Source organism: Zonotrichia albicollis, chromosome 3 (assembly GCF_047830755.1).
Source record: "Zonotrichia albicollis isolate bZonAlb1 chromosome 3, bZonAlb1.hap1, whole genome shotgun sequence".
NCBI lineage: Eukaryota > Metazoa > Chordata > Aves > Passeriformes > Passerellidae > Zonotrichia > Zonotrichia albicollis.
Genome location: NC_133821.1, coordinates 80,680,225 through 80,705,749, shown reverse-complemented (window position 1 = coordinate 80,705,749; position 25,525 = coordinate 80,680,225). Strand labels below are relative to the sequence as shown.

Genomic DNA, 25,525 nt, shown 5'->3' with positions numbered 1-25,525 from the left:
GGAAAGCCCTGTCTGCATTCAGAGCAGCCTCTCTCGGGTGCGTCTGAAACCTGTGGATGTGGTCTGCTCAGCCTTTGCAGCGTTTTTGAGGTGGCTTTGAGTTTACAACACAAACAACTGTGGCTGCTATAAGGCCAGAGATCTGTCTCTCTAGAGCAGGGGATGCCCGGGGCCAGATTTGGGCCCTGCTGCCATTTAATCCTCTTTCTTTTGGCCTTCAGACCTCGCTAATGCAGCATCTCATTCCCTGTTGCTTTTCACATTGCTCAAGGAGGTGAACTTTCCCTGCCTCCCTGGAAGCAGATTTGGAGTGAATTTGTCTGCATTCCCTGATCCCTGAAAGTCTTTGCTTTCTGGGATCTCCCTGAGCAACTTCCCAGTCCTCTGGACCATGTTCCTCAGTGTCAGGCAGGACCAGGCTTGTCCTGGTTCAAGGTTTCCTTCTGTGCCATGGAAGCACTGGTCTTGCAGGGGGAGCAAAGAGCAGAAGGTCATTGTGATTCCAGCGCTGCCCAGAGTCATGCAGCCCTGTGACACAGTTACAGTACAAGAGGAATCCCCATAACGTGAAATAGAAAGACGCAAGGACGAAATATGAAGCGCAGGAGGACCAAGACAGTGTGTTTGGGACTGGGCTGAACGCCACATTCCCCCAGGATCACAACCAAAAAGGGGGAATTCAGTTGTGGTGCATCAACACCTCACACGAGTGGCAGGGATGGGAAAGAAGGGACCGAGGGACAGCACCTGCCGTCCCCGCTCTCTGGTGCCGTTGCCCGGCCCAGCTTGCACCGGCAGCAAAGATAGCCTTCCCTTCCTCCCCAGATGCGCACCTCTCACCATCCTTCGGCTGCTCTAGCAGCGCTCACCTCTCAGTTCCCAGCAGCAGCGGGAGAGCTTGGCAGAGTCTCGGTGAAACCGGAGTTGAGAAAGGGTCCCACCTCCGGCCCCTAGCCGCCCCCTGCACCGCGGCTCTGGCAGCGCTCCTGGGACGCTCGGCGGTGCCGCGCTGCTGAGGGCAGCGAGGGCGGCGGCGCTCGGGGCTCGGAGCAGCGCCACCGGGCACGGGCGGGCTCCTCGCACGGCCTCCGTGCAACAAGTCCCGGAGCCGGGCAGCGGGAGCACGGCCCGCCGTGCGCCTCCGGGAGTCGCCGGCCCTGCTCCCCCGGGGACAGCCGCAGCCTCCCGGGGCACGACAGCGGTCCGGCTGCCCTGAGGGAAGGCTGGAGTCTCGGCCCGGCTCACACCCCGGCCGACCCCGCCGGCTGCCAGCACAGCCGCTGCCCGGGCCGGGGCAAGGGCAAGGGCAGGGGCGAACCGCAGCCGGGCTCCACCTCAGCACGGGAAAATGCGAAAGAAACGGGATCTTGAGCCGTTCTTTCTGCTTTCCTTTTGTCTTCTGTTGTGGTTTTTTTTCTGTTTTTTTGTTGGTTTTTTTTGTTGGTTTGGGGTTTTTTTTGTTTTTTGCGGGGGGGGGAGGTGGGGAGTTGTCGCTTTTTATGACAGCGAGGGCACAAGGCGAGTGAGGAGGCGGAATCGTCTCGGCAGCCGCTGCATTTTGTGTGGAAGCCGCTCGGGGGTTCATTAATATCATTAGCATTTAACCCCCTCCCTGCCCCCTCCCCTTGGCAGCGCGGGGTGACGTCACGCGGCGGCAGGAGTTGGGGGGAAAGCGAGGGAAGCTCAGTGGGCAAGGGGCGTCCCTCTCCCCTCCCCGCCGCTGCCTGTCACTGCCTCTCTGCTGATATTATAGGGGCCGAAGCCTGGAGCTCAAAGCGCGAAGTCAGCCAGTGTAATGAACTTCTGGAAACCTTTCCCTTTTTATACCATTCAGTTTCTGAGAGGCAGAGACTGCCTCCTCTGACGCCTTTTCCCCCCTTCCATTATTTTTCCAGGCTCTGATCTCCCTGCTTGCTGCACCGAGGCGCTCGGCGCAGAGCCCCGCTCCCTATCCTACCTTCTCGTTCGCCTCATTGTTGTCCTGGCTGCTGTGGCTCTCGCTTGCCTTCCAGGAGCGCGGTGGCGAACGCAGCCGCACCCCCATCACCCTCCCAGGGTCCCGAGAGCATCTACTCGGAGAGGGGCAGCCGGCGGCCGCCGACTTTGGGTCACTTCGTTGCTCTTTTTCTTTTTTCTTTTTTTTTTTTTTTTCATTTTGCTCCACTTTTTTTTTCCGCTCCCCCCACCCCCTTTCCGCGTCCCCGCAGCGTGTCCCCTTCCCTCGGGAGGACATCGCCGGGGGAGCGGGACTGCGGCGAGGATGTGCCGGCCCCCGCGGCGGAGCCAGCAGTGAGCACCCGAGGGAGGCACCTGCCCCGCGGAGCCGGGGGGCCCCCGGGGGGGCCGCACCGCCTCGCCCCGGCGCCGACACTTCGCTCCGAGTTCAGCGACTCACGGGGGCTTCGAGCATGAGCAAGCCGGCGGGATCAACAAGTGGGTAATAACGCGGTGGAGGCTTCGAGCAGCCGTTCCGAGGCCGGCTGCAGCCTGGCCTGGGGGGCGGGAGGTGGAGGGGAGGGAGAGGAAGGGGAGGGGGGGTTGTGGCTTGGGTTTGCACCCCCCCACACCCCGCGCCCAATTGAAAAAGAAGTGTATATTTCCAACCGGAGTGGCAACGAATATATAGGCTCGGGGTCGCCCCGATGGAGTTTGGGCCTGGGGCTTACAAAAAGCCGTTTTCCAGCTGCGTGCCCCGGCTTTCCGGGCTGGAAACCGGGGCAGAAGCCCGTGGGCAGCGAGCACCCGGGAAGGCGACTCCGCCGACGGCGGGGAGGGGGCTGGTCCCGCCGGGACGCGTCCGGTTTCGTGCAGGTCTCCGGCACAGGGGTGAAGGGGGAAGGTTTGGGTTTAAAAGGCATTTCGGCGTTTAAACGTGCTGGTTTTCTCACGGGTTTTATGCAACCTTCTGCGACATAATGATTTCTTTTTAAGAGTTTGAAACTCCGGTCACTCAATTACACGGAATCGCGTAAGCAACTCAGTCGAAGGAGGATTTAAATGCAATACTTTGCACACTATTCCTAGTTACAACAAATAATCCTGCAACGAGGAAAGCAGAAACAACTTAAAAGTCACATTTTCCTTAATCCTAAATCCATGCACCTCATAACTGGGGAATTTAAAGCATGACTAACCGCTCTTACAGAATGGCTCAATTCGTATAATCCCGATGGGACTTTCGGAGTTTGTAATATGGATGGAGTCAGTAACAAAGGGGGGAAAAATACCCAATCCAATTTAATGTCTGACAAGTGATGGATCGGACAGCTATTTCCTCTGCGCTCCGACAGGCTCCCGGGGTTGCGGAGTGGCGGCCAAGGGAGGCAAATCTCCCTCCCGCCGCGGTACCTGCCACCGGCCGCCCCCCGCCAGCCCCGCGGCCTTCTCCTCGCCGCTGCCCTCCATTATTTTGACCCGAGCCCGCCCTTTGTCCGCGGGGGCCGGGGAGCCGGAGGAGGGCGGGGGCGCGGCGGCGGGGCCGGGGGCAGCGGGGCCGCGGCGCGGAGGGCGCGCGTGGAGGCGGCGGGGGCGCGGAGCCCCCGGCGCTGCTGCCGAGCTGCCGCCGCTTAGGCGTCGCTGGCTTGTCCTGTTCCTCCGCGGGGCTGAGTGCGGCATCTCTTTGCCCCAGCCCCGCTAGGAAGGGAATAAAATTGTAGTCGAGGTGCTAAGGTACTGCTACCGGGGAAGGGGACGGGGGCTTAAAAACATGCGGCGGCTGGGGCTGCTTCGGCCGACTGCATTCCCTAGGTTGCCCGGGCCGAGCGAGGCAGCCGGAGCGGGATCGGGCCCGTGGGCAGCCGCGCCGGGACCTGCCGGGGCTCCTGGCAGGTTTCTGAGTGATGAGGAAGGGGCTGGCAGCCCCGGGGAGTCTTGTCCCCAACGGGCGGCGGAGCTTCTGCCGGAGACATTTTGCGGAGGTGAAAACCTGCCAGGCTGGATCGCTCCTCCGGCCCCACGGCGCTGAGCGACCCCCCGGCCACCGCCGCTGCTTTCATGGTGACCCCCTGACCCCTGGGGACCTCCCGAAAGGGACCCCGAGGCTCGACTCAGTCCAACCCACGGGCACGGGGACACTCTGGGTCTCCTCAGCGCTGGGGCCCGAGCCCTGCCGGCCTCGGCAGCGCATGCAAAAGGCCGGCCGGCTATTCCAGGGCCTGGGCGATCGTCCCGGGGGTCCTGAGGGGCTCCCGGGCGAGGGGACTGCTTCCTGGCTTTTCTGCCCGCCGGTGGGCGCCCGGCGATGTCAACTGCGATGTCTGCCTGGGTGGTAACAAGACCCCATCCCGCCGTCCCCCGAGCCCAGACTAACTTCTTTCAACAGCCTCTGATGGTAATTACAGTAATCGGGGCTGCCATATATCCTTTAAGCAATTACGACACACAAAAAAAGCCCCCAAGGACCCCCTGTCGTGGGATGTTCAAAACGGTTTCCCTGCTGAACAGAAATCCCATTTTCTTAGCGCTAAAACTTCTGAGACGAAGCGGTACTTCGGGGAACCGGAGCGCTTTTAAACAGAGTTAATCAGTTATCGCATGACCCCGTGTCAAGCTTACATTTTTCCCTTCCCACCCCCCGCCCTGCCTCTTACCCGTCTATTTATTTCATATTTTGCCCAGCAAGAAAGTTTTCTCATAACAGCCCCCGCGGGGCAGGGCTGGGGGTTCGGAGGGGCGGAGGGGGTGGGCAGAGCTCGGCCGGGACGGGGCGGCCCCGCCAAGGCGGAATGCGGGGGGCTCTGGCAGCTCCCTCCGCCGTGCCCCCTACCCCGTCCCCGCCTCGCCGGGGCCACGGAGCTCAGCAGAGCGGCCACCGACTTGTGTGGGTTTCGAGGGATGATCCAGGTGCTTGTGTGGATTTGGTGAGGTGCTCCAGGTGCTCGCCATCTACGGCAGGAATACGGGGACGTGTAAGGAGTACATGGGCCGTGTGTTTATATGCATGCTGTGGATATGTACTACATAGTGCATAGGACTTTTTTTTTTTTTCCAAAGCAGCTCCCAAACTTAAAATCTATGTGGGGAAAACTATCACAAGTTTTTCCGTCTCCACTTAAGCGCTGGCAGAAGAGCCGGCCGCCCCACTCCGCAGGCCGGCCGGGCAAGCGGGGACCGTGTGGCTGCCCGGTGCCCCGGGGGGTGGCGGTCACACGGCGGGCCCGGGTGTGCGGGGCCGAGGCCGGGCCCGGAGCCGCGGGAAGGGGAGCGGCGCTGGGACGGGTGCGCGGGGGCAGCGCAGCAGTGCGGGCTCGGCACCGGGATGCACCACCGCTGCACGTACCGCTCCAGCGTGTCTGCCCCCACCCCCAGCCTGCCCCTCCTCCTCCTCCTTTGTGTGCGTGCGTGTGGATCCTCTCTCTCCCCGTGGATGCTAAGGACTGGAGAGGGAAGTCGGGCGCTTTCCCCCGTTTGCATTGTGCGATATCCGAATTCCCATGCTACACTTTTTGACGGGTCACTGGTGCCCCAATAGGCAGGTGGCAAGGAGGGCTTGTAATTACACACTCCCAGAAACCGTGCCTTGGCCTCAGCCCTCCTCACGGGCGCCTACCTGCAGCTCCAAAGCCGCGGTTTGCTCGCAGGCAGTGGTGTGCGGGGGGGCATCCTTCAGCTGCGCTCCTTATTAATTGCGCAAAAGTTTTCTATTCTTTAACCTCTCTCCCCCCCTCCCACCTTCTCTCCCTCCGCCACCCCTCCCTCTCGCAGTCCCTAACCTAATCCCCGTCCCTCTCGCCGTGTTGTGTATAGCAGCTGTCGGGTTTCATTTAGGGGAGAAGCTGGCAGCTTGTGCTCATTGGAGGCAGTCAAACGAGTTTCAATGGGGAAAATCATTAAGTTAACACTTTATCTAATGTCCCTATTGTCTGCCAGCAGGCATTGTCTTAGAACCTTAGCGCAGACATGTCTGAAAGTATCTCGGACTCCTAAATTCTCTAGGGAGCGAGAGGAGCCCCTGCGGCCTGTTTCCATTGCCCCCTCCCGCCCCCCAGCACTGCTCCGCACGCTGCCGCTTTCCCCCTCCATCTTCACCCACCCGTAGCCAGGGCTGTCCCTGAACTACTTCCAAAAAAATATAGCGGCCCCGAGAGCCCTCCATTAGAGTCTGGAGATCAAGGCTTGGTGAGAGGGACTGAATTTATAATTTAAGGTCTGGTAAGAGGGAATAAGGCTGTTTGAGGCAGAGGCTGTTTGAGGGAGAAGAGAAGAGAAGAGAAGAGAAGAGAAGAGAAGAGAAGAGAAGAGAAGAGAAGAGAAGAGAAGAGAAGAGAAGAGAAGAGAAGAGAAGAGAAGAGAAGAGAAGAGAAGAGAAGAGAAGAGAAGAGAAGAGAAGAGAAGAGAAGAGAAGAGAAGAGAAGAGAAGAGAAGAGAAGAGAAGAGAAGAGAAGAGAAGAGAGAAGGAAAAGAAAAATATTAAAGGAAAAAAGTAAACAAGGAAAAGAAAGAATAAGAAAAAGAAAACAAGGGAAAGGAAAATGAAATAAAAAGAAAAAAAATTAAAAGAAAAAAGTAAACAAGGAAAAGGAAGAGAATAAGAAAAAGAAAACAAGGGAAAGGAAAATAAAGTAAAAAGAAAAGAAAAAATACAGGAAAAAGAAAAAGAGAGCAAGGAAAAGGAAAAGAAACATGAAAATGGAAAGAAATTAAAAGAAAAAATTAAAGGAAAAAGAAAAGAATTAAAGGAAAAAAGAAAAAAATAAAGGAAAAGAAAAAATAAAAGAAAAAGAAACAGCAGAAGAGAGAAGAAAAAAAAAACGGAGCAAAGGCAGAAGCCGAGCGGGGTTTTGGCGGGTTTCTTAAACGGGGCTGCAATCGTCTCTGCACGAGTTTTTCCATCTCCCTGAGAGTATTCGCAGTTCTGGTGGCAGCCGGAGCGAAAGCAGCGCCCGGCGGCGGAGCGGGGGCTGCGGCGAGGCGGAGCGGATCGGGACGGGGGACACTGCCCGCCCGCCAGGCTCACAGCTCCGCCGACTCCTCCGCGCACGAAACAGAGGCGCAAAGTTTTGCTGCAGGTTTCGGGGTGAAGAAAATGGCACGCCTTCCCTGCCGTGAAAATCAGTCCCCTTTCGCCAGGGTTGCCAGCGGGGAGAGGAGGTTGCTTGGCTTCCCGATCATTTTATTTTGTTTTGTTTTGGTTTATTCTGTGCATCGGTCTCCTGACTGCTCTCCTGCCCAGGGAAAGCGCCGTCCTGTTTGCCGAGTGCCAGAAAGCCAGAGAAACACACACCCCCCCCCACCAAACCCCCCGAATTCCCTCCCCTCCCCCTCATCCTCACTTCTCGCAGGCAAGACTGCTGCTCCCGCTGCTGTAATCTTCCCTTCCAAAATGGGTCTTGGCGATTATAGAAGATCCAAATAAACGTAGCGGGGCATGAATAATGCTCATTGTAGAAAACTGACACTTGCTCAAGGAAAAGAAAGTTGGCTATAAAATCACTTCATTATTTGCTTGTACTGCGGCTCTGGGGCTAATCCCTCCGGAGGTCAGATTGCTGAGAGCTCTCTCTCTCCCTCTTTCCCTTCTCTGCTTTCAGGTCGCATTTTAGACATCCCTTGCAAAGTGTGTGGGGACCGCAGCTCCGGAAAGCACTATGGGGTTTACGCCTGCGATGGGTGCTCGGGATTTTTCAAGAGGAGCATCAGGAGGAATAGGACCTATGTTTGCAAATCAGGAAATCAGGTACCAGCAGCAGCCTAGCCCCCTCACCGCCTGCACCCCCTACCCTGCATTTCCCCAGGGGCTCGCATTGCCCCTGCCCCACCAAGAGAGAGACTCCGCAGCAAGAGATGCAGCAGCGCGCAGCCTCACCCTCCCTTGCCGGGTCCCGGGCCGAGGCCGGGCGCTGGGTGCCCCAGCCCGCCTCGCCCTGCACTTCCCCCCGCCCCAGCGCACCGGAGAGGATGGGAGAGATGTGCAGGGAGAAGGAGGGATGTGGGCAGGGGGAAGGCAGAGCCAGCACATCGCCTGGGCACGGGAGGACAGAGAGGGGCGGCCTCCCGGTAAGCCTCAGCACAGCCAGGCGATGGACAACCATGGGTTTACAAACTGCGTATCGTGCCCGCGCCCAGGCGGAGGCAGCCCCGCTTTTCCTTTTCTGCTCCGGCCGCTCTCGTTCCCACTCCGGGAGCGTCCCCGCGGGGATGTGAGTCTGGGATCGCGGAGGGATGCGCGGTGCAGAGGAAGCCCCGAGGGGGCGGCGCCGCCGTCGCTGTCTCGGGTGCTGAAGGCGGCCCGGCCCGCCCTGCCCCGAGGCCGAGCACCTGGCCCGGCCCGACCCGGCCCGGCACGGCGCACGCAGGGCCGGCCCCTCCGCGCCTTCCGGGGCCGGCGGGTGGGCGCTGCTGCCCCCGGCCCGACGGCTGGCTGTGTTGCAGGGAGGCTGCCCGGTGGACAAGACGCACAGGAACCAGTGCCGAGCCTGCCGGCTGAAGAAGTGCTTGGAGGTCAACATGAACAAAGATGGTACCTGCTCCCCCTCTCCCGGGGCTGGGGTGGCGGGGCAGCCGGAGGGAGATCCTCTGAACTGAGGAGCGCTGAGTCACCCCGGTGTCTCCTTGGCCCGGCCACGACTGACCCTCCCATCCTGCGGCACCTCAGACACTTCTCCCCAGGCACCCTCGGGCGGGGGGCACAGGGCCGGCCTCAGGAAATTGCAGGGAGGGAGGGAGGGAGGGAGGGAAGGCCAGGCCGGTCGAGCAGCGCGGGGCACCCCGCGGTGACTGCCTCGGCCCTCGTTGATGCCCACAGCGGTGCAGCACGAGCGGGGCCCCCGCACGTCGACGATCCGGAAGCAGGTGGCTCTCTACTTCCGCGGGCACAAGGAGGAGAGCGGCGGAGCCCCGCACTTCCCCGCCGCCGCCCTGCCGGCACCCGCCTTCTTCACCGCCGTCTCCCAGCTGGAGCCCCATGGCCTGGAGCTGGCCGCTGTCACCGGCACCCCGGAGAGACAGGCTCTGGTGGGCCTGGCACAGCCCACCCCGAAGGTCAGCCCCTGTCCCGGCCCCCCGCGGGCTGCAAACCTTGCTGCTGAGGTGCCTGCAACCTGTCAGATCCTTCCTACCTCTGGGGTAGACATGGAAAAAACAGCAAGGCCTGAGGCTTTGTGGGTTGTGGTGGGGACTTTTGTACATCCCTAAAGGCTGTGAGGAGATGAGGTGCAATCCCTCTGGAGAAGCGGTATGCAGCAGGAGCAGCAGATAACCCCCTCCATACAAGCCCTGTCTCACGCATTCTTATACCTTCATGGGTGCAGAAATGCTCCTCCTGCCTGGAGCCCATCCACAAGTCAGTTTTAGACCTTGTTTCACAAGGAATGCAATCCCTGTGAATGAGTTTTCTTCAGAGAAATGCCAGTCTCCATGGTGGTGTAGTTCAGAAAGTACTTTGTGTACTGACCAAAGCCTGCAGCTTGTCCCCAGGACACAAAACTCAAACTTGGCTAAGCTGGCTCTCTGCACTTCTTGGTTGTGACATTTCCTGAGCAGCCCAGTGGAAGCACTGCTGTGGCCTCGACTGCACAGGAATTCGCTGAAAGGTGATGTTTTTCATTAGCCCATTTGCAATGGCATTTTGTGTCTTCACAGCATCTAGAAAATCACAGAAGAAACTGCCTAAACAGTTCTGCATTTTCAGACCTGGTACATAGCTTGGCAGAACCCTTCATAAACGTGGTCACAACATATAGTTTTACGTGGTAACTTTAAAAAAATGCTGAATCAGAATTTATTTGGCAAGAGAATTTAGCACACCCTTGAAAACATAACTCCATTCAAACCCTACACAGCCTCTAGATAGTTATGCTAGGCTCTATGCATCTACTTAACTGTTGCAGTCAGGGAGCAAGATGAAGGTTTAGGCTAAATGAATATTTACTGCTTTGCTGAGCAGGGCTGGAATGCTAAATCAGCTTCTGAAGCAAGGTTACAAACTACATGTTGTTAATCAAATTTTTACTCTTCTAATTCTGCTATCAGAGGTGTTCTATTGTGTAACAGAGTAAAGCATGACACATAATTTTGGTATGCTTTTTCCCTTCTGATGCAATAATTTCATTCTCCTTTCAAGCTCCTGCTCTGAACAGTTTCTGTAGTACAGCTCATCCACATGGATAAGCAGCAAGGAGCAGTTTGGAGTGAGCCCACTGCAAGCAATGCCCTCTGCTTGCAGAACAGGAGAGTGCACACTGTACTGGGCATGACCAGAGCACTGGATGTAGGGGAGAGGAAGACCAGGCTGCCTTGGTGGCACTGTATGAGATGGCTTTATTTTCTCTTTGCCATTAGTACCCACACGAAGTCAACGGCACCCCGATGTATCTGTACGAAGTGGCCACTGAATCCGTCTGCGAGTCAGCAGCCAGACTTCTGTTCATGAGCATCAAGTGGGCCAAAAGTGTCCCAGCCTTCTCCACCTTGTCCTTACAAGACCAGGTAAGGCAGTGGCAGTGGGAGTGGCAACGGCCTGGCCTGCCTGTTAAAGGCTCAGACTTCACATTGGGTCCTGAGCTTCCACTCCCAGACTTTGAAATCCATAATGGACTTCAGCAGCTCTGAAGTTCAGTGCAGCGTTTCAGTGTGTCCCTGAAAACCAGGCAGTGATTTAGAAACTGCTTTCCTCCAACTTTTATCTCGTGAAGCAAGTGAAAAATCAAGGAAATCCAGCAAAAAGAAATCTAACATAAAACTAATATTATGGAAGGACAAATGCTAGAAGAGAAATCACCAGGCTGCAGACCAAACTTAGTATGCCCAAACTGTTTTTCTACTTGTAGGACAAGTTTTCCTTCCATAAAATGGGGAATAGCATCTTACTTTGCTATTTAGGGATGAGAAATGCTTAGTTAAGTTTATGGTTTCAGGATATGACTGAGGTTGTTTCTGAAGACCAATTCTCCTCCTCTTCCTCCTCCTCTACCAGTTCTTCCTTTTCCTCCTCTCCCTCCTCTCCACGTCCTTCTTCTCCTCCTCCTCTTTTTCTCCTCTCCTCTCAACTGTTTATGCAGACATTTTTTTCCTTCTTCACCTTGGCTTACAATTACATCAATATGGTGGGAGCAGTATTTGGCCAGCCCCAATATTTTTACCATTAATTAAAATCTTCCCTAATATGTTTTGTTTTCCTCTATGATAATTTCCCTTTGCCTCAAGTAAATCATAGGTGAACCATACAAGATGAAACAATTTCCTAATGACTTGATTCTTGATGAGGACTCAGTATGCTTTGTATAATGCACCAATTTTTTAAAAAGTAATCAGATAATTGTGAAATGGAAGGGTGGAAATCTACACAAAGCTCCAATCATAAAAGACATCTATTACTTTGATATGATTGAGCTAATTTACCAAAATGGTAACTAGAAAAACTGTGCCATAGATGTTACATAGCAGTCGTCAGAGGAACTAGTTCCTCTCCCCAGAAGCACGTTACAAGTTTTGCAGTTGATATGCAAATATGTATTTTGAGCTACAAGAAAAGAGCTTCCTAGAAAACCAATAATGTTTTCAATCTAAAGATAAATAATGATAGTCACAATGTGTTATAAAGCTAAGGTATATAAAAATGCTCATTTTCTAGCACCAAACCCACGTCTTGAAATCCTTGTTGTGAAATTAGTCAAAGAGGAATGCTGCTCAGCTCTACCTACTGTCCTGCTATGCAGTGAGGATGAAGGGAGAGATGAGATAGGGCCTGGAAGGTCACACATGCCAGTAGGAAGACATGAATCCCAGTGTGGCATCCTGCTGCTCTCTAATCTTGTCTTCTGCTGCCACTTATCCTGTGGAGCACTGGGTCTGTCACAGTGAGCGGCCAAAGAAACAGGCTCAAGTGTCAGGGACAAGAAGCAGGTGCTCCAGCAGCAGCCCCAGCACACAGGAGCAGGCTGGGTCCATTTCTGGACCAGTGATGTCCACAGGAGGCTCCATAGGCAAAGGGTTTATCTGACATAAGAGGGAGGCATTTCCCACACCATCATCTCTGTTCGTGTGGAGAAGAGGAGGCAGCAGGATCTGCAAGCAGGGGAGATCTCCCTGGTGTGTGACCAAGCACAGCCTGCTTATCTACCATAGGCACCACAGTGCTCCCATTAAATAACCCACTGCCTCTTTCACTTTCATAGCAGGGACTAATCTTAGTGAGTAACATATTAAAAACCCAGCCTTTGCTTAACATCACTCTCACTTGCTGTAGCTCATTGCAAATCAGCTTCCTCAAAACTCAGAGCTGCTCAGCTCAAAAGCTTTGATTTGGGCCTCTTCCTGTACAATTCCCCTGTCACAAGTAGGAGAGCTGGAGAAGAAATAATTCTGATTTTATCACCTTATTTCATGAATAATCATACAGTTGATTTTTATAACATTGCTATCACTTTTTTTAATTTGACAATGGCCCAGCTGTAAATGTCTGCATTTCTCTTTTGTCTGCATGTCTCATTTATCCCTGACATCTGCTGAGGAGAAACTAAAATATTTTCCTGATTTTTGCTTTTTTTTTTTTTTTTGTGCTCTTCTAAAAAAGCCAAGTGCACTGTAATTTCAGAACTCTGGGGCAGTTTTATCTTGAAGGCAGGGAAATAAATAGAAACCGATTTGCTGATAAAACACAAGTCTGAGCATTGCTGCGTTTTTACCTCTGGTAAGACAGAGGCTATGTCCCTTCCCTGATTCATACAGATTAAGTCCATTTTGAACTGGAAACCACAAAACAAAGAATGCCATGCTTCTAGTGCTGCTGGCTTGCACACCTGCCCACGTTATCTGTGAGACAGGTTGGCCCAATGCAGGTCCCCAGCAAAAGGTCACAGCAAGGATGGGGTTGATTAAGAAGCAAAACCAGTTGTTCAGAAAGCCTGGTATTTGTTATTTCTTTGAAGAAGGAGGGCTGAGTATGACTTCAGCATGAATTATTTTAATTGGTGGTTTTACAGACTTATGCATAGGCATGAAGAAAGCTTTTGCTATTGGAATAGTCTCTTATTTCTAAAGTCTTCTGACTTTAAAGGCTTAGTGGGAAAAAAAAAATATGAAATTGATATCTTCCAGGAACCACCATTCATTGCCATTGTATCTGCATGAATGAATGACAAAAAAAGAGCAAATGAAAGCAAATGACAAAAGCAAATGAAAGGCTGGCAAATAATTTTCTGTGTCATACAGACACCTGCACATCCATCAGGTGGGATTATCCAGAGGAGAGACTGGGTTTGCAGGCTGCAGTGTTTAGGAAACTTTAGGGAAGGTTCATCTGCTCTCAGAAGAACGATGAGATGGGGACCACACTCCGGACACAGCACCCCCTCCCTGTCTCCACTTCAGGCAATAATCTGGGCAGTTTTTGGTACTGCAAAATCCAATGTAAGTGTTTCAAACAGCAGCTGTATGCAGGGACACAAGTACCTTCCTGTCACACTTCCCTTATGTTATGGAGAAGTTCTGCAGAGCACACAGGGCAAAAAGGCATGAAATGGACATAACCCCACAGTGACAAGTTGAGAGCAGAGACTCTGAGAATTCAGACTGGAACAGGATGGTTTAAAACTTGTAATCATGGAATCACAGGAGGCATCAGGTTGGAAGGGATCACACCTGATCCAACCTCCCTGCCTCAAGCAGGGTCATCACAGAGCACATGGCACAGAACTGTGTCCAGGCCATTCTTAAATATCTCCGGTGAGAGAGACTCTACAACCACTTTGGGTAACATGTTCCAGTGCTTGGTGCACAGTAAAGAAGTTTTTCCTCATATTCACGTAGAATTTCCTGTGCAGTTTCTGTCCATTGCCTGGTGTCCTAGTGGCTGGCAACAAGTAACACTGTCCTGAACTACATTATTGTTAAGAGTTTGCACATAGATGAAGGGTTTGCTTTTATTGGTGCTTTCTGTATCACCCACTACTTTCACATACCTGATTCCAAGGATATCATCATTCATTTGGTACAGCATCTTTTTTTTACTTTGCTCTTCTTTATAGACTCTTTACATACTTCAAATATCCTCCTTCCTCTTTTCCTAAGAAGCTAAGCTGCTGGTAGTTTCAGGGACCATAGAAACATCAATGACTGCAGGTTTTGGGGTTTTGGTTTGGTGGCTTCATTTTTTTGGGCAATCTGCTTTCACTGCATGGAGCTGCTAGAAGGTATCTTCTGAGCCCACTACAGTTCTCACCTCTTCAAATCTCTCCCACCCTATTTTGTGACACAAGGTCTCAGCAACATGCACACACCACCACGTGCCCTTTGGCCATGCGCTTCAGCTGAACCGGAGGTCCTCCAGTCCTCTCTTAAGAACTGGTCTGGGCTAACAATCTAGCAACCCATAGATACCCTCAAGACTGTTCTGGCTTTGCCAGTCTGCATTTCCAGCAGTCTTGTCTCCTCTTCAGATGCACCACTGCCTCTTCAGGGAAATCACAAGCATTGCCTGAGGGAAAACAGAGAAAAACACATCCTCCATACAGGCATGCAGTGTGCAAAAACTGCAGAGAACTAGCAATGCTAGTCAGAGAACAGCAATGCTGTCAGCATAGGTGCCTGGATATTCGCATCTCTGAAAGGAAACTGGTTTTAGTGCCTGGAATTTCTGAGTGATTTTTAAGAAAAAAAACAGAAAAACAAGTGACACTGATGTTCATGTGTTCTGATGCTGTGCTTGACAGATATAGAGAGTGGCTTAGTAAGGAAGGGGTTATAAGATGGATGTGTGCTCTAAAGCACTGCTCCTTACACTGATCCAGGATGTTACCCAGCTTTTCTTCACAAAGTCCTGCCTTCTGGAGGGAAAGGAGTGTAATCCCAGAGAGCAAGAGGAAAGACCTGTCCTAGAACAGCTGTATAAGTGCTGAGGGGGAGGAGAAGAGAACCCATACAATGCTGAGAAAGCAGGTGTGTTCATGTTGTGAGCAAATGCTCTGGGAAAAGAATTCTCTCTTTCTTTCTCTTCCCTTTTGGTCCACAACATGGTGCACAGTGAGCCAACCCTCAGTGTTTTTCTACAATGCATAGACTTTTTTTCTAGACACCTTCTCAAAAGGCTAAGAGAAGAGCTAATGAATGCTGTGGGGGAAATACCATGACAGGCATTTAAAGTAGTTTTTAAAATAACAGAAATTTACATATTTAAATTGTTTATAAATCTATAAATTATACACTATGTTATATTGTACATCTATTGTATGACAGCTGATGCTTTTGGAAGATGCTTGGAGAGAACTGTTTGTTCTAGGAATAGCACAATGGGCCATTCCAGTTGATGCTAACACTCTACTGGCTGTATCTGGTAAGAATTGCACAATTTAATGACTTTGTTACAAAAATTACCATAAAAATACATTACTGAAAAAAGAACAACATGTAAAGAATAACAAATTCCTACTGAACAATAGAGCATACCTGTCATTTATAAATCTATATTTAAATGCAAATAATGTTGTTTTGTTGTATTCATGACTGCTTGCATTGTCATTTAAATGCAAATTACTGTGTTTGTTATCATCCAAGAGAAGATTTTATATTAACTTTCATACAATATAGTCAGTTTACATGGAACCAGATAGACAAGTGTGACAATAGAGAGGACATTGATACAGAGGATTTTGTCAGAAATCAATATGAAATAAAGCAAATGCCTTTAATATTATTTATTTCATCTGTTTCTGTTTCAGGCATGAACGGTGACAATACAGATTCTCAGAAGCTGAATAAAATTATTTCAGAAATACAGGCCTTACAGGAGGTTGTGGCTAGATTTAGACAACTTCGGCTAGATGCTACTGAATTTGCCTGTCTCAAATGCATTGTCACTTTTAAAGCTGGTAAGCAAAAAGGATCTCTCACTTGTCTGGTCTGATAACTGTGAGGTTGCTGCTTTAAAGTGATGTTTTAAACCAGGCACAGCTTTGAATCACCCAGTAGGTTTCCCCGTATTGAATTCCAATAGTCATTGCTGCATTTTGAAAGGGCTGACAGTGGAGTGCTGGGGAACTAATGGGAACGTTTAATTTCCATTGATAGCACTAGCTGAACTGTTTTGATCCACACAAGAGTCAAGCTGAACTAGTAACTGATCTGCTTTCCAGTGCCCACACACAGTGGTTCTGAACTGAGGAGTTTCCGCAATGCTGCTGCCATAGCAGCCCTTCAAGACGAAGCCCAGCTCACCCTGAACAGCTACATTCACACCAGGTCAGTGGTGGCTTCTGCCAGTGCTTCTGGCAGCTGTAGGGCTGAAATCCTGCTCTCACTGCATACAAGGTGGCATTTGCACTGAATGAAATGGGGACCAGGCTGCTACGGAGAGTATACATTGGCTGCCAGCCGGCTGGGATTTCTGAAATAGAACCATAGAAAATGTTGGAAAGGATCCTTAAAATTATTCAGTTCAACCATTAACACTGCCAAGTCCACAATAAATCGTGTTCCCAAGGGCCACATGTACACGTTTTAACTACCTTCAGGGATGATGACTCTACCACTTCCTTGTGCAGCCTGTTCCAATGCTTGACGACCTTTTTGGGAAAGAAATTTTTCCTAATATCCAAACTAAACCTCCACTGGTACAACTTGAGGCCATTTCCTCTTGTCCTATTGTTTGTGACTGGGAGCAGGGACCAAAACCCACGCCACTACAATTTCCTTTCAGGTAGAGAGTCATCAAGCCTCCCCTCAGCCTCCTTTTCTTCAGGCTAAACAACTGCAACTCCCTTAGCTGTTGCTCTAGACCCTTAGCCAGGACTTGTGCTCTAGACCCTTAACCACCTTTGTTGCTCCTCTTCAAGTGTGCTCCAGCACATGGGTGTTTTTAAACAAACAGAAAGGTGTTAAAAGGAGAGCTCTTCCTCTGGGAAGTGATAATGGCTGTGCAACACTTTGCAGTTCAGAGGGCTAAATTTCCTCTATGTTTTATTCAATCAAATCACTAAAAGTGATGGTCAAAACAGCATCTCAGTCAGTATGAGTGTCTTTCATACACAATCTCCAGTTCCCATATAACCTCCTCCATTTTGCAGACACAGAAATCAGGACACAAGGAGCTTAAGTGGCTCTTCCAAGATGTCACCTGGAGTTTGTGATCAGGTTCAAATGAAAACCTCAGACTTTGTGAATCCCATTATGGTGCTGCAGCAAAGTCTTTTAGCTGCAGTGGAAGTCCATGAGACTAAAACAGTTGGAGATGGAGCAGTGGAAGAGGAACTATTATACATTTTTTTCCCTCTGAAACTTTGATTTGCTGTCATCGTAGCTCTGTCAGGCAGAAGCCCTATCAGTTCCAGAGATTAGATGGTAGCAGTCTCTGAAGCACTTTTATTAATCTACAGGGAATGGCCTGCATTGGGGATGGAAGTAAAAATGCAAATTCCATCCAGTTATGGCTGCTTCAGAGCAAAAAGAGTAACTGCTGCATAGTGGTCTCTTCCTATTCTTAAGGAAGGCCTTTTCCATGAAGATTGCCCCCTGGAGACCTTAAGTGAGACAGGGCCTGTTGGAGAGAGAAGCCAGGGAGGAATATATAGCCACATCTTCCCTTCCAAGGAATCAGCTTTTCCACGGCATTTCTGTGTTGCCGGAAGTATTTAGATACTGTGCTACCCAGTGTGTGTTGCAAACAATATCCTTTTACAAGAGAAAAGTGCAGTCCACTGACAGGACTCTCACTCAGACTCCCTTGTGAGAGGGCTTTCAGCCTGTGTGTTTCATCCTCAGGCTTGAATTTACCCTCCTGCCAATATCACTGCAGTATCAGCTCTGTGATCCCAGTGGAGTTGCTCTCAAGAGGATGCAAGGGAGGGCAGTCTGGGGAAGCATCATGTTTCTCCAAACAACCTACACTTCCCTTTAGGGAGACCTCTGTAAGAAGAAGTTTGAGAATCACTGTTGTAAAGACAACATAAGCACAGCTAAAAATGCACATCCTGTGCTGTGCTGGCTTCAAAAGCTGAGAGAAAGGACAGAAAACATCCTATACACAAACACATTACCTGGGGAAAAGCACAGCTTCTTTAACTAAAACTCTCCTTACAAATGTCAATTGGTATTCAATATATCTGCTAACCAAAAGGGGGTGATTACCATGACAATCCAGCTAGTTCTAAACTGTACTTCAAATGACAGGGCAGTTACTACAACTCAAGCTCTTCCCTGTATTGCATTGAGAACATGGCTGTATGAGGGACACATCAGAGCAGGTCCAGTTTTTGTATTCCTGCTGCTCTAGGGGAATGAACAAAGGAGCTAAACAAAACTCAGAGAGCTTGTCCTGTGTTATGCTGACTGCCACAGAGTTTTCCTTGGAGTCAACCTTGTTGCTCACACAAGTACAAAACACAGGGTTTTGGCACAGTTGTCCTGGGGTGACAATAGTATCCCACTAGATTCTGAGTCAATCTAGACCATGCAGAGTGCACTTAGGTTGAGCCATAAGCGTTTCCTCCCAAATTTGTCTCAAACTGGGACACATAGGTAGCAACCCCTGTGCAATTTAGTAAATATTGGTCTTTTTCTATAAAGTCCTTCCTTTGAAAAAATACTTTAAATTTTCAATGAAATTCTTTTTCTCTCTGTCTCTAGGTATCCCACACAACCCTGTCGTTTTGGAAAACTTCTATTGCTTTTACCAGCTTTACGTTCAATTAGTCCATCTACAATAGAAGAAGTGTTTTTCAAAAAGACCATTGGGAATGTACCAATTACAAGACTGCTTTCAGATATGTACAAATCCAGTGACATATAAATTACCTTAAAAGAAACAATCAGGATGGACAGTTTGAGAAGAACTTTTATCTATGGAGAATAAGCCTCAACTAACAAAATCTACAGGAAGCATAAGCCTGGGAATGTTTAGTCCTTAAACTCATTGACAAAAAATACCCCAGTAGATATGATTCTGCTGCTCTGAACAGAGTGATTTAGATCATGGAGAGAATGCTTTGTTCTACAGAAAAAGTGAAAGTGGTTGGAATTTGGCTGCTATTCCTGTTACTACAGGATGGAGGCAATTCAGATGCCAGTCATAGTTAACAAAGACTCTGCTATTCTCTCATTCAACTGGCAGATCTGAGACAAAATGTGAAAGAAGGTACTTTAGCTTGTTCAGTATTTGGAACCGGGTGACCAAACTTGGCTTCTGTTGTAACACAAGATGTGGTGGCCTTCAGAATTGTTTTAAAAGTAGCCGATGTTGGGAAAATGTTTTTAATACGATAGGCAACATTTGAGACCAAGTTACCAAAACATTGTTTCTGCTATAATGCATCATGAAGTGGCCTTCAGAACTGATTAAAAGGTAGCTTATGACGGCAGCTCCATTCTTCCTACAAAGTGAACTGGTGATCTTTGACGCAGATGTCACCACAACTTGTTCGGTTAACATCTCAAAGACAGAAGAGCTTTATACATTTCCTTCCCGACCTTCCCTCCTTCTTCTTCCACACACAGACACACACACACACCCACACACACACACCTGAAAAGAGACAACACAAGAAAGGAAGACTAAAACAGCAAAACCAAATACAATGGAGATGACCGCTTCAGTGATCTGCTGGCTGTCCCGTTGGCACAGTGCTGAAACCAAAGGCAACGGTGGCCAAACTCTTTGTCAATGAGATGTGCAGAGAAATGAAATGACTATTAAAAAATCAATGGAAGGAATTTTATTTCAAAGAAATAAAGGTTGTTGACTGATACAATGCTAACAATTTCCAAAAGTCTCCAATGCCTTTTTAGAAAACTCCAGGTTCTAATTTTGAAGCCTTGTTCGCCTACACCCTCTCACACACAAAAACATTATAAGCTGCTTATTTGATGTACGAATAATGTAGAAAGAAAAATCATTTAAAGATAGCTGCTGTACTTTTCAAAATTTGATTTGTTATTAGGAACTAGCACTGAGAAAGATCAGCACTTGAACTATCATAGAATGAGTAAAACTTTTCCTGTACAAAGTGGATTAACCGATTTGTGAAGTTAAAAAGTTGTACTCATTGTATTTACAAAGAATAAAAATATATTGAATTTAAATTAATTTCCACTGTTCTTTCAACCGTTGTCCTTAATCAGCTTCTTTCACTTTCCCCTACTTACCAGGGAATAGAAGTATTCCTTACTAAAATGGATTGCCCTAGATCCTGTGGAGTTTCCATCATCAGAGGTTTTTAATAACAGATTAGACAAACATTAAAGGAGTAGCTTAGGTGATCCTGCCTTGTGAGATCCTACATGGAGCTATTTTCTGTAATCCAAATAAATACCAGCTGCCAAATAAATACCACCTTCTTTCTCAAGGTGACAGGTAGCTTTTTCTAGGATACAACACTACGTGCATCAGAGATCTACCACAGTATGTGCCTTCCGTTGCATGTTATTACAATTTTTAGTACCAGTGAACCGTGCAGCTAACAAAAGGTGATGAGTACAAAAGCACCGCTTCAATTAAAAAGACTGAGATTTTATTAAGGTGTCTAACTGCATAATCACACCAAAAAAAGAGGGAAACAACTCCTAATCAACACAACAACTTGGCAATAGTAGGAGGGAAATGCATTGTACATATGGCAATGAGTAACTGAAGAACCACGCATGCTAAAATGACAGGTAGAAATAAACTGTGTGTATTGATAGCTCACTGGTTTGCAGTGTCAAGGAATACAGGTCACAAATGAAATCCTAGCTCTGCTGACTTCCAAGCTCAAAAATCTCACATGTTTCAGAGGTCAAAGTTTTAACCCCAGCTCTCTTCCATTTGCAGTCTGCTGGGTCTCACATTCTATCTTTTCCAAGACAGACAGACCATAAATACACAAGATGAGTCACAGGCTATGGGACCTCAAAGTATCTTCTATACAAACTAGCTTGGAGCACTTAAAAATGCACTTACCACAAAGCAGAGCACATTCTTAAAAAGAAACCAACAAACTGTTTATAATCCATTCTTCCTGCAACTGTAATAATCTCCAACTATCTTCTGCTCTCTACACTGAAAAGAATCTAATAGGGTAGAAAAATCAATTGCAGTTCTCCAACTCTGTGACAATTCAGTCTATGAGCTAGAGAAGTAAAACCCAGCGCTGCACAGAATCCATCACAGAATATTCATTTCAGTAAGATTCAAGCTGCTGTCCCAGAGCAGCAATGAGCATGAACTACATCCACCCTGCTAGGCAACCAGGCAATCACACCCTGCAGTTTGCTGCAGTCCCTCCATCGCCCAGGCCAGAGGACAAAACAGAGCGTACTGGCAAAGCAGGCAGGGCAATGGCACCGCACCCACATCTCATCCTCTCACCTGCAAGACCTGGCCCAGCTGCAGAGCAGATTCACAAGCTGGGACAAGGCCCAGATCCCTATGGTTTAGCACAGCTAATCTCAGACTGTGTCTTGCTCCCACTGCTGCACATTGCACTGAAGCACAATCAGTTCCACTCCACTAGGATTAGGGTCTCCAGCTAGCCTTGAAGGACTTAAGGCTAGGTGAGATCCCAGAGCGCTATGCAAATGCCCTGTCATTCTAAGAGACTAATGCTCCAAAGTCCTCACTTTGGAAATAGGAATACTCTGACATCAAGCATGCAACTTTTCCCTCTTCAGCTTAAATATTTTAGTTTTTCTTTCATGGCAAATGATAGAGATTGTGTCATCATCTTTCAGGTTTAAGATGTGGCATTTACTTTGATTTCTGGAAGAAGCTTCTCTAAGAAAATAACATTTGAGAGAAGAAAAATAACTTACTCTGTATCTAAACCTACATAATGAAACTTCAATATATTTAATCCTTCCTTCCCTCTTTTCAAGAATAACTCAACTTTTAGGGGTGATTCAACAAGGAGAGGGAAATTTAGAAATTATTTATTATATATATACATATACATTATCAAATATATATATATGTACATATATGTACATTATATGCATTATATGTATATATATACACATATATATACATATATAATACATATACATTATCAAAAACATCTTGAAAAGCGACAGCCCTGGGCTGCAAATGGACTGTCGGTTTTGGTCCTTGGTTTCATGAATAGAACAGTTAGAATCAGCATAGTCTCAGTCAAGTAGGAGGTTTCCACCTAAATTTAAATTATGCAGAGCAATTATTCAAACATCTATCTATCCAGTGCAGCTAATCAATAGTACTATGTGTAATTCAGCCAGCCACCACTGCCTTGTCACTTGAGTCTTTTACATTCAGATTTCCTAAATGAGTTTAATGCTCTTAGTTAAAAGAAGCTACTAATTTTGCCAGAAAGTTTTAGAATGCTCTTTACAGAGATTGTCATAAGAAGGAAAAAAGCAGACCTGAGTCTAAGCCAATACATAGCTACCAAATAGCATGAAACTGTAGAGCCGATTGCTACTAGAATATCCTGGAATCTGCTGTCAAGAGCACCTGGACAGGCAACTTCCACGTCATATTTTGAAGACTAAGGAAGCTTCTCTAGCTCAATTCCTTCCCATATAAAAGACAACTTCAGCAATGCTGCCTGTGAACTGCAGTTCAGCCACCCAGCACCTGCATTGCACCAGTGGTCAAACCAGCACAATGCTGGTCTATGTGGTCTATGATCACATCTTACACCAGACTTGTATGACTTTATGTTCCTAATTCCATTTGTAGAGCAGAGCTATTTTAAACTAGGCATGATGATAATATAAATTATGTAAACATTCATTTTTCTATAGGATGGCATAGTTTTCACTACCTAGTTGAAGCTGGATTGATGCTTCTCATGCCAGGCGGAAAGGTACCCTTTTCCCAAAGTTATTACAGTCACAGATCTGTTGATTGCCTCTCATGAGTGGTATTCCAGCTTTGGTTCCACAACACAGGAACAGCCTTTTATACGTTTATGTGTTCTTTAACACTTCCAGAGCAGGTGCCAGCATCTGAGAGTATTTACTGCTGGCTGTTAGTGATACACAACTACACTGTGGAAGAGCATCACAGTGAAGCTGTAACACCAGTTCACTTGGCATAGTCAAGCCCTCCTCCTCAGAAAGCAAGAGACACTGCACATTCAAGGTCAAGAGTGACAAAACATTTGAAGTGCATTTTCACTTTTATTTCAAAACTTTAGACAAGTTACTTTAGTATATAAATTCTTTTTTTTTTCCTCTTACAGAATATAAAGATAATTCCCTCATTACTTCAGTATAAAGTGTTTTACAAGCTTGAAGACAATTGCATAAGTGTTTCTCATACAGGATATCAGAAATAAAGCAGTCTTTCTACAGACATTCAGACAGGTGACTACCTCAGAAACAGCATAGCAGTTTAGTCAAATACAAGTGAACACGTGACACTACAGTTGTGAAAGTTCAAGTAAGGCCAAGTCAGTAAACATTGTTAAGTCATTGCAAATAATAGTGGAAAGGTCTGTGAGACATTGCAAGGAGTGGATGGTTTCATAGTATAATACTCTTAAATCAAGGATTCAGAGGGATTTAGCTAGAAGACAAGTGAGTTCTTAAATGCTATAAAGCATATGCAAAGACCAAGCAGTGTATTGGTGTTAGTGGAGACTTTGTGACTGTTCATCCTCAGCATGCTAAGACAAACTACAACCTCTTAAAACCAAGCATAAGAACCACTAATATTTGAGAAGACGCTTTTAAAATTCAAGTATGCCTTATTTTGGATGGTGTGTAGTTTTTATCTATTACTTCATCTTGTAAGAACATGTGAAGACAACGCTCGTTCTGTGCCAGTGGGTGGCCTGCAACCCTGGAAAGAAAAAAAACCAAGCATTAGTGTGACCCAGCTGAGCCTACTTGCAGCTATCCTGCAGATCAAGGTTTGCACCAATAACCTATTGTTCTGCACTTGGGCACAGATCCTACTTTCACTTCACTGTTGGCAACTAGAATGCTGTCTAGTAGCAAGATTTATCATGCTTCCCAAGATGAAGTTAGTCCATAGGAACCCTGAGCTACCTCTGATCCCTTGGAGGCACGTTACATCATCTGTCACCTGCAATTGATGGGACTCTCCAAGTAAGTGCTTATTCTAGCATTAGGAAATCTAGAGCTAAGAAAGGCAAGAGGATTTTTTTTTAAAAAAGGTCTTAACACCTTTGCCATGGGACACCCTTTTAAAGGCCACTTATCCCCTCCATTTTCAGCGTCACTGAGCAGCAGCTCGTTGCAGCAGAGCTGAAGCCTGGCTCCAGCAGGGGGTGTGAAGGTTTTCCGAAGGCTCAGGCACTGCTCCAGAGAGAGACTGGACCCTAACCAATGTCCTGGCCTGGATGGGCAGCACTGCACACAGCCAGGGGCACCTGGCCCTTCTGCAGACACAGGAGACAGAGCTTGCCTGTTCTAGGGGACACCAGCATCTCTACTGTAAATTTAATTTAAGCTGAAAACCATCCTTTTAACTGTAACGGAGCTGAAACTGAATTAGGAGACACTCACAAACTTGGAAGAAAATCACAAGGTACTGAACTTGAACCCTTAAAATACCATTTTTATCATGCAGGTAAGAATCCAAAAGAATCAGATAGCTGAAAGTTCATCATTTATGGACATGAATATCATGCAGTTTGTTTGAAAAAAACTACATCCAGTTAGTCAATCAAGACACACTTGTTCTTAGGAGAGAAAAGTCTGCCACAGTCCCAAGGGCAGCTTCTGTAAGCCTTGTGGCCTCCATATCTGTCAGAACATCTCTACTCATCTGGCTGAACACATGCAAAACATATTCAGCTCCAGGGGCTCAGCATCACTTCCAAGCACTTCTGTGCATCTTCTCCAAATTTATCTATTAGTGTTTATTTCATCACAGAACATACTCACTTGTCACTACTTACTTGTCATTAAGGGCAACCTATAATGAGGAAGCTGAGCCCTCCTATTCAGTATTGATGGATTATTTCAAGAGCAGTTATAAAAACGTATCCATCTTGCCAGGTTCTAGAAAAAGGCCAGCAGTCTCAAGCACTAGTTCATAAGGATGACAGTCTAGAGTAACTAGTTTGAGTTTCTTACCCCATCAGAATGAAGTTACTGATGTCAAACTTCAAGGAAAAGATATATAGGAGAGGATGAGGCAGCAGTAAATTCCTTCTTCCTTTCAGGAAGGGTTGAAAATCAGTGGCTGAATTGCAAGACTAGATTTGATCTCTGATTCAGCTCTTGGTTTCACAGGAATACCTTACTCTGCATTAGCTCAGTATTTTTCACCAAGGTGACCTTTACATATAGCAGCTGCTACTTGAAGAATTTTCATCTATTTCAAAGTCAGGTTGAGGCAGACAAGTGTTGAGGCAGACAAGTGTTGAGGCATAACCACCCTTGTGAATGTCACTGTATGTAGTATTGTTAGTGGTGCCAGCAAACTGGCCCGAGAGAACTGACTCAAGCTGCACTCTTGTGATTCAGATTTTTCATTTAGAGGGACAAAGCTTCTCCATAACATCCATCTCACACTCCTGAATATTAAGAAGTAGCATTGGTGCACCAAGATTTTTTTTTCCAGTGGCATCAGTTATCTGAGGGACTCTAATTCCAGAAGCAAAGAACAACTTTG

At 48.0% G+C, this 25,525-nt stretch overlaps 2 protein-coding genes and 1 long non-coding RNA gene across 4 annotated transcripts in view; 1 reads left to right on the top strand and 2 right to left on the bottom strand.

Annotated features, from left to right (window-relative positions):
• Window positions 1–1,450, bottom strand: part of LOC141728586 (uncharacterized) — a 43,643-nt gene extending 42,193 nt beyond the window's left edge. Inside the window, exon 1 of the long non-coding RNA XR_012579676.1 lies at window positions 870–1,450. This is a non-coding gene — a long non-coding RNA (uncharacterized LOC141728586). The remainder of the gene's footprint in view (window positions 1–869) is intronic.
• Window positions 1,451–2,299: 849 nt separating this feature from the next.
• NR2E1 (nuclear receptor subfamily 2 group E member 1) lies at window positions 2,300–20,007 on the top strand. The gene is made up of 9 exons (XM_074537992.1): window positions 2,300–2,433; window positions 7,530–7,675; window positions 8,371–8,458; window positions 8,744–8,979; window positions 10,279–10,425; window positions 15,172–15,268; window positions 15,654–15,803; window positions 16,068–16,173; window positions 18,556–20,007. Exons 1-9 carry the CDS (start codon window positions 2,409–2,411, stop codon window positions 18,716–18,718), a joined length of 1,158 nt encoding a protein of 385 aa, XP_074394093.1. The 5' UTR covers window positions 2,300–2,408; the 3' UTR covers window positions 18,719–20,007.
• The window catches only part of SNX3 (sorting nexin 3), a 21,929-nt gene continuing 15,062 nt past the window's right edge, over window positions 18,659–25,525 (bottom strand). For both annotated transcript variants that reach the window (XM_014265666.3, XM_005485069.4), the window contains one exon: window positions 18,659–23,722. In XM_014265666.3, the coding sequence (XP_014121141.1) occupies window positions 23,663–23,722 (60 nt within the window). In that variant the 3' untranslated portion in view covers window positions 18,659–23,662. The remainder of the gene's footprint in view (window positions 23,723–25,525) is intronic.